This window comes from Felis catus, chromosome D4 (assembly GCF_018350175.1).
Source record: "Felis catus isolate Fca126 chromosome D4, F.catus_Fca126_mat1.0, whole genome shotgun sequence".
NCBI lineage: Eukaryota > Metazoa > Chordata > Mammalia > Carnivora > Felidae > Felis > Felis catus.
The window spans coordinates 8756132-8772277 of NC_058380.1; the positions used below are offsets into that span (position 1 = coordinate 8756132).

At 46.0% G+C, this 16146-nt stretch overlaps 1 protein-coding gene and 1 long non-coding RNA gene across 5 annotated transcripts in view; one reads left to right on the forward strand and one right to left on the reverse strand.

Annotated features, from left to right (window-relative positions):
• Window positions 1–16146, forward strand: part of LOC123381480 — a 155694-nt gene that overhangs the window by 109760 nt on the left and 29788 nt on the right. The window lies entirely within an intron of this gene.
• The window catches only part of VLDLR (very low density lipoprotein receptor), a 31184-nt gene continuing 26735 nt past the window's right edge, over window positions 11698–16146 (reverse strand). For 2 of the 4 annotated variants that reach the window (XM_023243306.2, XM_023243304.2), the window contains 5 exons: window positions 15646–15792; window positions 14710–14793; window positions 14253–14333; window positions 13230–13399; window positions 11698–12349 (listed from right to left, as the gene is read on the reverse strand). In XM_023243306.2, the coding sequence (XP_023099074.2) occupies window positions 12314–12349; window positions 13230–13399; window positions 14253–14333; window positions 14710–14793; window positions 15646–15792 (518 nt within the window). In that variant the 3' untranslated portion in view covers window positions 11698–12313. The remainder of the gene's footprint in view (window positions 12350–13229; window positions 13400–14252; window positions 14334–14709; window positions 14794–15645; window positions 15793–16146) is intronic. The other 2 variants (XM_023243307.2, XM_023243305.2) reach the window with 1 other exon arrangement.

The window sequence follows — 16146 nt, forward strand, 5'->3', positions numbered from 1 at the left end:
AGTGGTCTCCGCGGGATATAGAAACTGAGGTGAGTGTTAACCGCATTTAGCGTAATCCCCTTGGCTGCTTGTGCGTTCGTTTCAAAGATGGCACCTTTGGCTCTAAGGGTGTTCTGTAAGGTTTCTTGTTGGGACCGCCATGGAGGGTCTCCAAATGCTCTCAACTGGCGTGTTAAGTTATCGTGTTCCCTGATGGAACACGCAGTGATTTTTCCTGTTCCAAAATATTAAGTCTACCCTCAAGGACGGAAGGTTTGCTACAATGATATGTGTGCCAAGGAGCTTTGTGCTCCCTGAACGTATGTTCACAGAAGGACCTCCAATTTGTGTGGGGTATGGGATTTCATTCCCATAGATAAATGATTTCTTAAGGGAACTTCTTGTGAGAGAAAAGGTGCAATTGAAGGCCTAAACTTTGGTATGTTTGCTAACAAAATATTGCTTGTATTCGTGGGATCAATGTAGCTTAACAAATAGTATTGGGGCACTTAAAAAGTGCTTAACTTTGCGGTATATGTGCTGTGGGAGGGGCCACAAAGTTTACCAATGCTCCGTTATTTTTTTTTTAATTTTTTAAAATGTTTTATTTATTTTTAACACAGAGAGAGACAGAGTGAATGGGGATAGGGCAGAGAGGGAGACGCAGAATCCGAAGCAGGCTCCAGGCTCTGAGCTGTCAGCACAGAGCCCGAGGCGGGACTCGAACTCACAGACCATGAGATAATAACCTGAGCCGAAGTCGGACGCTCAACCGACTTAGCCACGCAGGCGCCCCACCAGTGCTCCATTCTTAAAGCAGTTGTATTTCACTCAGGAAGCCACATGTAAAAATAGGCAATCTCAGTCTAATGGTGTGCATGTTATTATAGAATGCTGGTTAGGCACGAGAGCTGTGACTCAAACTGGGGCAACAGGGAAGCCTTCCTGGAGGAGGTGATACCTGAACAAAATCTTGGAGAGTAAGAGCCAAGTGATAAAGACAAGAAGACACTGAGAGCAGAGAAAAGAGCATGAGAAAAGGGACAGTTTTGTGTATGAAGCAACCCTGTGTGTGAGTTTGGGGGAGGGGTGGTGTTTAATGGGGGTTGCAAGCAGTACAGCATCCAAAAGGCCACCTGATCTCACCTTATACAGTTAATAATTCATGACATCAGATGGAGTCACTCTGCCCCCTAAGCACCAGATAGTGTGGGCTGGAACTTCCGTTCTCCATCCTGTGGAAAGCCCACTTTCTTCACCAGAGACTTCTGGAAGCTTTGCACTCTGTGGATCTGAGCTCTCACAACTCCTAAGTTCATTTGAGTTACTGGATTGTTCTGAAAGTCCCTTCCTGGTTCTGCCGTGTCAGCCCAGACCTAGGCCTGGGCTCCTTTCTAGGACTTTCATCAAAAGCCAGTCACACCAGCCGTCACGGTGCCATAAACTTGACCAGAGGGCAGGAGACGTGAGAGCGTTGGGTTGGGGGCACAGAGACTGTGACCTGTCCACAGTTGTAGGTGACGTGTTCCTGTGGCCCGCCCGCTTGAGCCCCAATGTCCACGGTGTACCGCCTTGGTCCTTCCCATCCCTTCCCCACCCCTGGTCCAAGCCCTCTCGGGGTACAGCGCCATATCTTTAGAGAGGGGAGGGGGGGTCCCCCACCCTCAGCTGGGGACTCTCTTGGTGAACCCAAAGGTTTTCCTCCTCTCTTGGCAATATAGAAATTTCCCTTCCCCAGGATGTTGCCAGCCCTCTCCCAGGACAAAAGGAGCTACCGTCAGTTTGGGTTAAAAGCAACCTTTTCCCAGCCCAACTTCCCTGGATTTCTGAGAGGACTCACTGGCGTGCCACTGTAGGCAAATTGGCACTATCATTTAGGCCCCTTGAAATCTTATCTGCCCCCTAATGGAGACCGTTCGCAGAGGCCTGGAACACTGTGCCCGCTGCCGGGAGGGAGAAGTGAGGAGAAGAGCACGTAGCCTCTGTGCTCAGCCGCCTCCTTGTGGGAGGATCCCAGATCCTGAGATAAAGAAGTTTGGTTTTCTTTTCTGAGTGGAAGCAGGTACTGGGGCTGACGTCTGAGAAGAGGCTGCTTTTTCGGTCTCAGAACTGTTTGTTAATATTTGGCTTCTACTCTGTGACATGCACGGGTGCCCTTCAGAGCCTGACCTTGCTTCTTCCTACATAAAGGAAAAAACGAGGCTCCTAGGATTGCTTTTGATTTTCCAAAACAGTGTTCTCTTTTGTTTTTTATGCTCAAGGTTCACAGGCTGTTGCTGCGTTTCTAGCCGCCTTACGAGAGCGAACATTACGCTGTGGGTGACTTAGGGGGCTGTCTGGTGGATGGGGGTCTCCTTGCTGGGTCACTTGAGATAGACCTTTTCTTCTTCTCCGCCTGGGGCCTGGTACCAACTGTGTCAGACAAGTACCAGCCTCCGTGACCTTAGGGTGTCTTTTGACCCAGGACCCTGAAGTTTCTTAGGGAAAGTGGTTTGGAGAATTCTCCAGTGCCTCTGGGGATAAGGCAGTTAATATGGAAAATAGACAGCAGTTGAATAGATGGAAACTGCTCGATCCCGTCTAAAGCCATTACATAGATGTCAATGGTGCCGCCTGCAGAAAACCTGCCTCTAGAGGACATTACTTAAGAGCCTGCACAGAGCTCCGTACCAGAATGACCCTGCCAAGCTGTGACCCCGGGGAGGGCTCTACCTTGAAGGTAGGAAAGAACTCCCTTTGAACGGGTGAAACCCTTGTACTTGGGTGAATTGGGAATTACGCTCCGGGCTCTTTTCTTCTCGATTCAGGCTTCCTTCCCAGCTTCCATGCAGCCTTGTTGAGTTTGTCCACTGATGCAGGGATGGTGCCTGTCACCCCTGCCCAGTCGGGGGGCAGCCGGACTGAGACCGTGCAGATAGCACAGCTGAGCTAGGAACCAGCTAGGTTCTCCTGAAGGACGGACCACCTGTCATGACAGGTTGGCCACTCCGGGAGAAAGCCTGTGCACATCCCTGCAGGCCAGATGCGGAGTAGAGCTTTCTCGCACCCCCACCAGCCCAGCCCAAGCCATGGCCTTCTACCTGCCTTCCTGCTGTAGCCCGCTAATGGATTTCCCTGTTTTGCCATTATGTCCCTGCAATCTATGTCAGCAGATCAGTCAACGTGATCCCTTTAAGATGGGAAGTCACTCTCCTGCCCCCAAACCCTCTAAAGATGTCCCGTCACTTAAAATGCTAAATTCTGGGGTGCCTGAGCCTGGGGCTCAATTGGCTAAGTGTCACACTCTTGATTTGGGCTCAGGTCATGATCCCAGGGTTGTGAGATTGAGCCCCATGTAAGAGCTCTGCACTGAGTGTGGAGCTTGCTTGGGATTCTCTCTCTCTGTCTCTGTCTCTGTCTCTCTCTGCTGCCCCTCTCCCCTGCTTGCTTGCTCACTTTCGCTCTCTTTTGCTTGCTCTAAAAAAAAGACTTCTAAAAATTTTTTAACATTTATTTTTGAGAGACAGAGCACGAGCAGGAGAGGAGCAGAGAGAGAGAGGGAGACCAAGGAGGGAGACACAGAATCCGAAGCAGGCTCCAGGCTCCAAGCTGTCAGCACAGAGCCCGACACGGGGCTGGTACTCACGAACCGTGAGATCATGACCTGAGCCGAAGTCGGACACTTAACCGACTGAGCCACCTATCCACCCCCAAAGGTCTTAAATCCCAGTCATAGCCCTTGAAATCTACACCACTAGGTCTTTGCTTTTCTCTCCTCCCTCTCTACCATGGCCACTTCCAGCTATGTGGCTGCCTTGCTTTGTCATACAAGGATCAAGCAGGTTCCTGCCTCAGGACCTCCCACCTCTGCTGTGTCCTCAGTGGCTCATTCCCATACATCCTGGTCCAGCATCTCTGCTCAGGTCACTTCCTTGGAGGGCTTCCTTGACCACTGTACCTAAAACAGCACATTCTGTCATTCTCGGTCCCTTACTCTGTTTGGTTTTCCTTTGTAGCTCTAATCACTATCTGGCATATTAAATGTCTGTTCTGTGCCTGACTCCCAGCTAGAATGAGCCCCGGGAAGTTTGGGGCTTGGGCCTATCACTAGTTCCCCAGAATCCAGAACAAAGCCTGGTACATGGGAGGTGTTGACCAAATGAATGAAGCGAGGACAGAGAATGTGGGGAGTGTGTGTGTGTGTGTGTGTATATGTGCACATACATATGCACCTTCTGAAGGGTTGGTCCACATACATCCTTCCTCAGTTTCATTAAAAATCCAAGAATGTTTTGCATTAACCCATAATGCACATTCATACTAGGACATATGAAGTATAAAACCATCTATGATACTTTAGTAACTGTCACTGTAGGCCCCCCAGAGGCCAGTTGGTAACTAGTTATACCTAAAACCATCGTCCAGTGTTGATAAGCCCTCCTCGGGAAATCACAGGGCTATTCTTTTGGGTCGGCCCAAAAGGCAAATGGGCTTTTGGCTTTAAAAGTCCTCATCCTCAGCAAAGTTCACATGTAAACGGGTGAATGTAAGAAAACATAAGCAACCATGGGTGTAAAATCTGGTCTGTCTCCAGTCAACAGGTAGGCAAAAATGTCTCCAAAGGAGAGACTACAGCTTTAGTTAAATGTTCAGAACCCAAATTTAGCATTCTCCGACATGTCCTAGATTATGGGCCCATCACATGGTGGAGCCTGATGGATCGAAAGAGCATGCTAACTTGACCTTCGGGAGCAGTGCAGAGTTTCGCATTGTCCCTTCCCACTGATGAAACAGACCTCTCTGTATAATTGAACCAGTAGCCTGTGCCCTCTAATCAGCAGAGGGCCGTGCACACAAGACTTTCCGCAAAGCCTCCAGAGGCAGGAGGATTCATCTTTCTCTCTTGGGGGTAAAAACCGGCGGCCAAATGCTAGCATTTCAAGGGGACACCCTTGCAAATGGGATTGAATGTGAATGTGCAGACCACAATCAGGTCTCCAAGAGGGCACAAGTGAAACATTTTAACTTCTGTTCTTTTTATTTTTTTTTTTAATGTGTATTGATTTTTGAGAGAGAGAGAGAGAGAGAGAGCATGGCTGAGCGAGTGGGGGAGGGGCAGAAAAAAGGAGAAAAGGGATCTGAAGCCGGCTCTGAGCTGTGAGCACAGAGCCCGATGCAGGGCTCCAACTCATGACCACGAGATCATGACCCAAATCGAGAGTCGGCTGCTTAACCAGTTGAGCCACTCTGGTGCCCCTGACTTACTTTCTTTTTAAAATGAACGCTGGCTTTTTGGCATGAGAGAGGAAAACATTAGTTATTTGAGTGAAGCACTTGATATCGGTTGCTTCTCTCTCTTTTTTTTTTTTTTTTAACGTTTATTTATTTTTGAGACAGAGAGAGAGCATGAACAGGGGAGGGTCAGAGAGAGGGAGACACGGAATCTGAAACAGGCTCCAGGCTCTGAGCTGCCAGCACAGAGCCCGACACGGGGCTCGAACCCACGGACCGCGAGATCATGACCTGAGCCAAAGTCGGCCGCTTAACCGACTAAGCCACCCAGGCACCCCTGCTTCTCTTTCTTATTAGAAGCCAACGCGAGTGGGTGTTACTTCCATGGGAGGCCAGGGCTTGGATGGCAAGCAGTTTACCTGCGGGTGTAGCTAATTAAGTAGTGGAAGAAAGGTCCAAACTCACTGCTTCCTTCTCACTGCACAGCTGGTATTCACTCAACCTTTCATTAAGTGAATCATTTTATTCATTAAGGACTTACTCTGGAGCTTTTAAAGATTTTTTCAGTGGGGGGAGCAATTTCTTTTTCCCTCAACTTAGTTTTCTCCTCCCCCCCCCACTACTGTTTCTGATTCCTTGAGCCAATATCAAGGTTTAGCACACAGTAGGATTTCAACAGGGGCTTACTGCTTAGAAAAATTTCAGATGGAATATCTCTAAGACTTGTAAGCATTTAGGTTTGTCATATGTGAATTTCTTTTACTTTTCTAATTCGAATTTTAGTTAACACACAGTGCAGTCCTGGTTTCAGGAGGAGAATTCTGTGATTGCATGCAACACCCAGTGCTCATCCCAACAGTGCCCTCCTTAGTATCCTTCCCCCATCTATAGCATCTCCTACCCACTTCCCTCCATCAGCCCTCAGTTGGTTCTCTTTTTTTTAATGTTAATTTATTTTTGAGAGAGAGAGTGAGAGACAGAGAGGGAGGCAGAGAGAAAGGGAGACAGAGGACCCAAAGTGGTCTCTGTGCTCACAGCAGAGGGCCTGATGCGGGACTCAAACTCAGGAACCATGAGATCATGACCTGAGCTAAAGTCGGATGCTCAATGAACTGAGCCACCCAGGCATCCCTGTTCTCTATCTTTAAGAGTCTCTTGTGGTGGAATTTAAGAAACAAAACAGATGAACATACAGGAAGGGGGAAGAAAAGAGATAAGGAAACCACAGGAGAATCCTAGGTGAGTTTCAACACAAACCACTTAGGAGATGATGGGGGTAAGGTATCAAAATGATTTTACTTGTCTCTCAAGACCAGTCTTGTCCTGCCACCCCCGGGGGCTTCCTCCTTTAGGCCACAAAGCATCTGTTCTGTCACACACAGGGAGGCCTAATATTCCCTGGTAAGAGTAGCTTTGATTTTCATTTCTTTCACGGGAGGAGTGGGAAGGGGGAGCTGGAGAGGGTGAGGCTTTTGCTTCTTCTGGTGAGACACTAACTGTACTTCTAAGTGTGGCAAGGAAGGTGACATCTTCCATCCTTTGAGGACGTTTTCCAGAAAGGGGCGACTGAGCCATCTTCAGTGTTTGAGTTGCAAAAAAGGAGAAAGATGTGAGGAAAAGCTTTTTTGTTTGTTTGTTTTAAGTTCTGTAGGAAAAAAGGAAGGACTTACGACAGTTATTTCAAAAAATAAACTTTTATTTCAGTTACATGTACAGTTTATTGATAAAAGAAAGATGTTTATCTACAGGTCAGCAGGACTGGGTGTGTTCCCAACATGAGACTCTAGGAGTTGAGGATCCTGAGCGTTAGAACGTCATCATACGCTCTGGACTCCGGAGGCATTACATGCTCTTAAATCGCATTTTGGTATCGAGTGACATTTTAGAAGGGGCAATACCGTTTTTTCAAAGCCAGTCATTGTATTTTTTCCCCCAAAGACTTCTTTCCCCCAGTGCGTGTGTATAAACTGAGAAAAACCCAGGTGTCAGGGGTGGATTCCAGAATACCTAAGACCCATCAGTCAGTTGAGTTGACCCAAGTTATTGTCCTTCCTCTCTGCTTGGGCGTGTCTTTCCTTAGGAGAACCTTACAGCATATGACAGGGGGTAGTACAGCTTGTTGGCTCCAGTATCTGTCTACACAGGAGGGATATTGCATGCCCAGCGCTTCCTTCAGAGAATCTTTACCTCTCACGTTGCAATCCAGTAACCTGCTGCTACTTGATATAGACGGCCAAGGAAAATAACGCTGGGACTTCTGGAATCTTGGCTCACCGCATGTAACTGACAATATTCTTCTGTGCTGACCTGAGGGACCGCTAGTTTTCTACATCCAGCATGCCCCCATATTGGATGCCAGCCATGAAGGGCATCTGAGACACCTAGGAAACTGCTCAAGGACCCCTAACATCGGTAGTGAAGGGGACTCCGCAACCGTGTGGAGTGACATCCATCTTAACCTTGACACAGCTCTGCCTCCTTTTCTGAAAGGGGAATGGCAGTAAGCATGTAGAGTTTGGAATCTGCTGTTATCAGTGGCCCCAGTTTTCCCATCTATCACATGCAGACATTGACCTACCCAGGTCCCATAAAATCACATAAAATACATGCCAGCATCGATCTAGCATATTCTTAAGCATACGGTAAGAAGTGAAGGGAGATTCAAAGTGTGTGAGCTGCCATCCAAACACTGTGCAGGCCACCAAAAACTCGTTTCCATGTCCCAGGCAGTAAAGCCAAAAGGTCGAGGCAGAGATACACCAGCTCTGTTTCTAGGGTTCAAATCACGTAAACCTTGAAGACTTTGTAACTGTATAAAGGTGATACCACCACCTGAATTTCCCACCTCGATCTCATCAGACAAGTGTCGCGGGAAACAGTTGGGACAAGGTCTCATGCATGTTAGGCTCAGTAATGAGTCAAGTTACTGTCACTCTCACCGGTAAAGTCACTTAGCACTTTCGAGATGGTGCCACAACGAATAAATGGAGGCGTAGCATCGAGAGCCATCTCCAGCGGGAACGCTCGCCTTACACCCGCTACGTGCCAGGCACTGTGCTGAGCCCTTCTGTGGACTCTCACGTAACCCTCACCATGGCACAGCAACACAGTCCACACCACGTCCACCTCGAGAAGGGCTTAGCAGCTTGCCCAAACGACCACATCAAGACCGACACCACAGTCAGTGCTTGGGAACCTCCTTGCTGCCAATCTGTGACTTTCTCTTTAAGCAAAGTGCAGAAGCAAACTCTGGATCCTCTGCTCCCCTGCAGAGCCCACGACCCACCTACAGCCTATCTTAGGCTTCCTTCTGAGATCATCGCTAGTAGGTTTACAGGGAGACTGTCAGTCGGTGGTCCCCCTTGGTTCCTGTTTCTTGAATAAGCCAGGCTCAGAAGTGCTCAACGGATTTGGGGGACACAGTAGAGATGAGACACTCCTGTCATCTGTTCTTTAATAGCTTATCTGCAGACCCCCCAAGATTCACGCATAGGACCTCGCTGCTAACTGGTGTTCAGCTTTTGATCTGTGAAAGCAGACAAGGATGATGTATATAGAAGGCTTACTCCCCCTCACATGAAACCGTTTTGACTTGGAAAAGTTCCATGCTTGACTTGAGAGAAGTAAGTCCCCAAAATGCCATTGTAGAATCTTGAGATTCATGTCTCCTATATTTGGAAACAAGGTATCTTTGGAGACTCTTTCTACTTCTACATATTCCTGAACCTCCACAGTTTAGGTCCATGATGTGGCTGAAACATTGATCATATAATTTCCAGTTTTTCCGAAGAGTCAGGCTGGTTGCTTAATTGTGAAACCGTGGAGCTCAAACTCCATGATCAGGACGAGCAGGTTGTGTTCTAAATTCCCGAACCTAAGTTATCACAGCAAAAGTGAATAAGCCATTTGCAAGTTTCCCTCCCACTAAAATCAGGGATTCTAGCTTCCATTTGGGTTCAAAAGAATAAACCTCTTCACTAGGTAAGAATTTTAGAAAATTCCTCTAGTTAGACTAGTGAGATGGAACATTCCACCAGCATGTTTTGCTTTGGGGGGTGAGAAGAGTTAAAAGGTATACTTCAGTGAGGTCTCCCATTTCTAAGCATTAAACTGAAGTTAGTCCTTTTCAATGCCCTATAGTTTTGCTATTTAAAGCCTGTCTTCTCATTTTTTGAGAAGGGCTATCTGACTTCCAAAGATATAAGGAACAGAAGTAAGTGCCAAAGTCGAAGTCTCTCTCTCTTTTTTTTTTTTTTTTGCCTTGTGTTCATCAAGAATAGAACACTGGAGGCTTGAAGATGATGCCATGGCTTTAAAATAGCTGTAAGAATGTCTTAAGGGGGTTGTTTGAACAACTGGGGTACTTGCTTGCCAAACAGACAGCTTGCAAAGGCCACTTCAAAATTTGGACTCAGGAACACGGCTGGATTTCTTTACCAGGGGCCACAAATGTATTTACGCATTGTTTACCAGTCTTTGCAGCAAGTCCTAAAGTCTCCGGAGGACCCACTTTCAGTGACTGTGTACGACTCACTTGATTCCAAGCATCTTCCTTCATTGTTTGATAAGTTTCATATTTTACCTCTTAACTAATTCTCGCCTTGTCTAGTAAACTCTGTGGACATAGCAAACTTAGGCCAATATGTTTCATGTAGGATTCTTATAGTTCTTATTTGGATACTGAAGCCCAAGGCTCTAGTTCTTCATAAAGTGTCATTACATGCTGAATTGACCAGCCATATTAACTATTCTTAATACGTAGTTACTTCATATCTTCAGCACTTGAGTTAGAGTTTCTGTCCTTGGCTACTTACAGGGGGTAGGGCAAGGTAAGAGATGGAGGTTGGAGACTCTTAGAAGGTTGGAGACTGGGACCTTGAACCTAAAAGAATACAGGTGGGACTGGAATGTAAGAGGAGATGATGGAGAATGCTGCTTGATTTTATTCTTAAAAACTATGGCTTTGGGCCTTAAAGTTGATGAGCACTACACAGTCCTCGTAATGGGGGAAAACACTGGTATCTTCAAGCTTCCCAGGAGGGAACTTTGTGTTGCTCCAATTAAAAAAAATAAATCAGTGGGTTTTGTAGCATAGGGTCAAAGTACCAGGCAACCAAAGGGCCTTCAGAGTTCAGATACGATGAATGCTAACCTACTTATCACATGGGCACTTCAGATACCCTATGTCAGCAGGCCACATCCTGTTTTAGTGTAGTGACTATTTGAAGAGGAAGTAACAGGTGGACAGTTGAAGAATCCTGCCTTCACGGCTACAGCCTCTTCCTTCTATATTCCGGAATTGCACACCCCCCAACAAAAGCCCATGCCTTTCACCTTGATCCATCTGACCAAAATCACAACTGGTATCTATTAAACAATATGGCAGAAGCAACTTCATCTTGGATTGTTGATCTCTGCCTAAGCCACAACCGAGGTGTCAACTGCCTTACTTACATTCCACGTGTAAGTGGAATGGGAGTCACCCACCGATGTGTCATCCACTTATCTCAAGATACCTCTTCATCCTCTTGCTCCCGCATTGGTCATTTAATCCCCAAAGGAATCCTGCCTTCTGCAGCACACTCCGCACCTCATTTTGGAATTAGAGCATCTTCCCAGGAATTCACGCCTCCTATCTTCCCTTGCTTGCCCACATCCTGAGACTTGAGAGAAACGAGGCAATGGCCAACCTGACGGAAAACTTATTAAAGCCCCGTGCTACTTTTTCTTCTACCCAAATTCCTTATCTGCCCTTCATACTAAAAATGTCAGACATTTTCCATAGAAGGAATCCATGCCAGCCAGATTGAAAAATTAGAAGGTACTGCAGGTTATCCATGAAGTCACATTGGAACAGTGGTTTTTCAAATGTTAGCTTACGTCAGAATCACCTGAAGGGCTTGCGGAAACATATTCCTGGACCCCACCCCCAGAGTTTCTCATTTGGCGGGTCTGGGAAGGGACCTGAGAATTTGCATTTTTAACAAGTTCTCAGAGGATGGAGATGTTAACCCCACTGAGAACCACCACCTTAGAGTTCAAGAACGGCACTGAATGTTACCTCTCCAGCCCTCTTCATGGAAGACTGTGTACACGTATAAAAGCAGAACATACTTAGCTCAAGGACAAGAAGGACTCATCCTGGAGCTACGTATAATGATAGGACACGGAAAACAGAGACTTAAGCATGAAGAAGCAGAATTGGCAGAAATCTTAGCACAGGTTTCAAGATCAGGGAACAAACGAATGAGAAAAGGAACTTTCCCCTGAACAAGAGGAATTCTAGGTATGGGCTAAGTCAGCTTCTTTTACAAAATAAATAATTGGGGAACAAATATTAAGTGGTACCTTGTTCTCTTGGTACTTGGTTGTAAGAGAAAGTAGCCAAATTACAGGCTTAGTTATGCAACATCAAGGTCTGTATCACGTAGCTCCTATAGTTCATTAGAACGCTTGATTCTACTCAGGCTGTTTATAGAAGTTTATCCTAGAGGAATAGGCACAAACTGTGGGTAAGCTGCTTGGTTTAATTGTTTTAGCACTTGAAAAACAAATGTACAGTAGTTTGAACACTCAGTCTTTGCAAGCCTCCACTGAGGTCCAAGGTTTCATTCATACGTACAAAATTAGTTTACAAATTTTTTGGCAATTTCATCTTAGTAACCCGTTTTATCCTATTGCCATTGTCCCAACCGTTGAAAAAGTTTACAATAATTTACATAGAAATATTTTCAAAGTGCTTAAGAATAGTGATTGTTTTCTGGGATATTTACAGATGGCCTATACAATGTATGTACAGGTGGTCTACACTATAGCACAAGTGTCATTGCTGGAATATGGCTTTCTAGGGAAAGTGCATATTTGGCCAGATGTGGCAATACTGTCTAGAAGTTCAAGGGTTAGATACTTGGTAACCACATCCAAAGCTGAAGTAGAATGTGGGCAGGGATATTTACAAAAGTCATATAAAAACGGTCAAGTAGACAAGCTTGATCCATGTAAAGATATCTTGATGTTCTTCCAGACTGGAGGAAGAAAGACTTCAGGCGTTGGCTCGGTTACCATTCCGAAGTGGGGGGAGGGTATTGGTCTAGACCTCAAAGGTCAAGACTCGTCTCAGAAGTCAAGCTAGATCATCATCTGTGCTTACAACTGATATCTGTGGAAGAGAAAGAGTACAGAATGAGCTTGGTGGTCACTCACTGGTAGTAACTCCAGTCTCTGAAATGATGGACCTTGCTTTTGGGCTGGTCATTCAGAGACCGAAGGGGCATCGAAGGAAGTCCGATCTCAAAAAAGTATTGAGTTGTGTCCTTGATGCATTTTAACTTGAATCCATTGGTATCTACTTGGTAGACAGAGAAAACAGTGGAACTGATGCTGCCATTCTACTTAATGATCTTAAGTAGAATAGGGAAAAGACACATGGGTGCCATCAATTGACCACCATTCTTTGTTTTGCCCAAGAGCTTGAGAGAGGGAGTGCTGAGTACTTGTTGGGTTCACATTCTTCCCTAAGTGAAGGCCAAATACTCCAGTTGTGTTTCAACTGAAGAACAAGCAGCTGACTCTGCTGCTGAAAGGAAGCTAGCTATAGTAGGTGGGATAGGCCACTTCCAAGCATTTGGTATTGATGGCTAAACGAATCTCGCTTAATACACTGACTTTAAGCCAACTCCCCTATATAGGACGTGCTAATTCTTAAGTGTCCAGTAGACAGCGGCCTTAACAGTTCAAATAGGAGCCACTTGGTTCATATAAGTTGGTACATACATTTTCCATAACCAAGAAATATCTCCAATAGTACAGTGATGACCTTAGATCGACTTACTTGTTCTATATGGGGCAGATGCTTAGCAACTGACTGGCATGTGTTCTAACAGGCTAGACTGTCTACCCTCCGGGTGGTAGATGTATTTGGTGGCTCTGTGATCCCAATGGCTCTTTCCAGCCCAAGCAGCCATAGCTTGAGTCAGCCGTCTCCTTTCCAGAAAGTCCTACAGCAAGCCGTGGTGTATCAAGACACAAAGCTGACTTACTGCTGGGTACGTGTGTCCAACAGAAGCACTGTGTCTGCCAATGTCTATTGACAAGTCCTCTTCGGTAGTCTTCAAGTACACAGGATTGTCAAAGTTCATGCTTTTCATGTTCTTGTGCTGCCAATTCCGCCACATCAAATAGCCACCCACCGCTGCCATTGCCAAGAGCACTGGAAAAAGTGAGAAGGTGACTAGGCAGCCTCTAGTCTCAAAACGTCCAAAAAAAAGGGTCATGTTCAGGGATCGGTGATAGGTGACATGAATACAAATTTTAGGTTTTAGGAAGTTGGCATGGCTAAATGTTGGAAGATAAATGGGTCAGGAGCTTGAGACAAGTTCAGACCAGCGGTTAAGTGTCACTCCGTGGACTGGTGCTAAGCTCCACACAGCCATGTGGGCGAGTGTGGAGTCCTGGGCCCCTTCCCGGGCCAAGTGAATTAAAATTGCACAAGTTTCTGGAGGGCTTTCCAAGTGTTCCCCCAGGCGTGTTAGCTAGGCTTGGAATCCAGTATTTGAGGATAAAGTGACCCTTTTAGCCCAGTGCTTTAGAATCCTCATGCCCAAAAATTGCTCTAGAAGTGCTTTCCCCTGAGTTTAATAATTCTTAACCATTTTTAATTTACCCTCTACGAGTCCTCCAACTCCTCAGGAAGGCAATAAAGTATCTCTATGTCTCCCCTGTGTGACGCATCATATACATTTCACAGAGGGGAATAGACCTGTGTTCTTTACCTAAAGGGACGTGTTGTGAAAGGGGAAGAACCAGACCAACAACTGTGAAGTAGAGAGCAATCAGCACCATTCATGGAATAGCTGAGAATTTACCACTGCGAGTCACTGTGCTAAGTGTACCATCGAAGAGAAAGATATGGACTCCGTGTGCCATGCTGGGGACAGAGTGAATGTGGTCAATGTCACGAGTACTGTGACCATGGGAGAGGGGTCTCTAGATGGATGAGAAATGTCCATCTGGTGGGTGGTGAACAAATTCATCAGACCCAGATACGTAGGGATTGTACTTACAGAGAGGAAGGATGGCCCAGGCAGCAGAAGTGCCTTTCGGAGGAACAGTGACCTCCGTTACCGCTGTGGTCACATTGATCCCTACAGGAGAATAAAAGGAATCGGTTTAGATGGACCTGAATTCAGACTTAGAAATGTATCCGTCTGGCGGAGCACCTCATACCCGGTGCTCATTACTGATGTTTAGTATCTACTGCTGTGTATACCAGGAGCAACTGGTCTACAAGTATTTGAGAGGCACGTGCTAGAACAGCTATTTCACTAACAGTTGGCTAATAGAAATCTTAATAAGTCAGAACAGGCTAAGAATTGCAGGCTCTAAGTCTTTGGAGTTCAAATGCATGTTACCAATCAGGGGCAGAATGAGTAGTTACAGGCTGCATTAATTACATAAGCAATAAATACAGGGAGTGTGGCTGTTAGTTGAGATTCACAGTTGGCAGTACTGGCCCAGTACCTCCAGGAGCTAGTCCACTAGTTGGCGAACTTTCTATTGTGTTGAAACCCTTTGTCTCTCTGTAAGTCACAGTAGTTGCAGTACCTGAATTACAAAGACCAAGAACCTGGTTAATGCCAAGGTTCCAGAGTGGCTAGCTGTTTCGTCCAGATAAATCATGAGAATGGTTACTTAACACCACGGGAGACAGACAAATCACTGCTGAGCTAAAGTTGCACGGCCAAGGCTGAAAGAAAGTCTTCATGCAAAACCAAAGACACGTAAGACTTGGGACAGAACAGTCAGCATTTGGAATTTGACAATTCAAGAAGATGCACAGCCACACTTACCCCTGTCAGCACCATCCTGGAAGTTACAAGAAACGCTCTCAAAACCAGATTAGCAAACGTACTATTCTTACTGTCAGATTGCCTTGCAATTAATGACTTTCTTAGTAAACTGACCTAATCTCTGCAGGAACTCCTTAGTAAGCTAATAAAAGCCTCACACTGGGAATTCCTGGCTCACAAGAAGTGACTTTAATTTGCCACGCAATGAAAAGCTAAGGACAAAGATGAAAGTCAAGTTTAAATGTGAGTAGAAGATGGCCGTAAGGGTTCCTGTAATGATGGCCCCTTGGGAGGAAAATATTAAGACTCGGTTTAGTTATCTGCAAGTTGGCTAGCTCAGTGCTGTTACGGGCCTCACTGGTACAAATCAGTATAGTCGCAATCACTCTTGAGTCAGCTACAGACTCGCCTGATGCTGACATGAGTTAGAAGTCAGTTCTGAAGTACAGACATGAAACCCTGGCGTGCAAGTAGCAGATACATTCCCAAATCTATTCCAAGAATCAGAACAGAATTCTTTAAAAACCCAGGCTGGTTTTATGGCTAGTGTCTTATTCTGTTGCCTACTGTTGCGTCCCGTTGGTGGTTGTAAAGGAAAAAGCCTTACTGTGGCACTCCCGGCCGTTTTCCTCCAGATTGTACCCATTGGGACAGGAACAGGTATACTTTGGAGAGTGATCGTTAATTTGTGGTGCTGGCAGGCACAAGTATTCACATCCTCCATTCTCCGTGTCTTCTTCACACCAATTTTTACCTATTGAGAAATAAAAGTCCTTTAAAATAGGTATTCTGGTGCCTACTATACATGGAGCCCTGTTCTAGATGCTGAAGACATGAGCCCTTGTCCCCAAGGAGATGAAACTTGTCTATCTGTCAAACCTTGGAGCTCAACCAGTACAGTGAAGAAAAAAATATAAGGGCACAGGAAGCATGCTTTAAGGATACCACAGATCCAAAGAAACTTGTTGGAAGTCCCATAAGGATTATGCCTCGAACAGGTGGGTGCTGAGGGAGCAGGCGGGGGAAGGAGGTACCCACTACTGGTCCAAAGCTTACAGTGAAGACTCAAGGGAAGGAGATGAGCATGTTCTCCTTCGTCTTTGCTTTG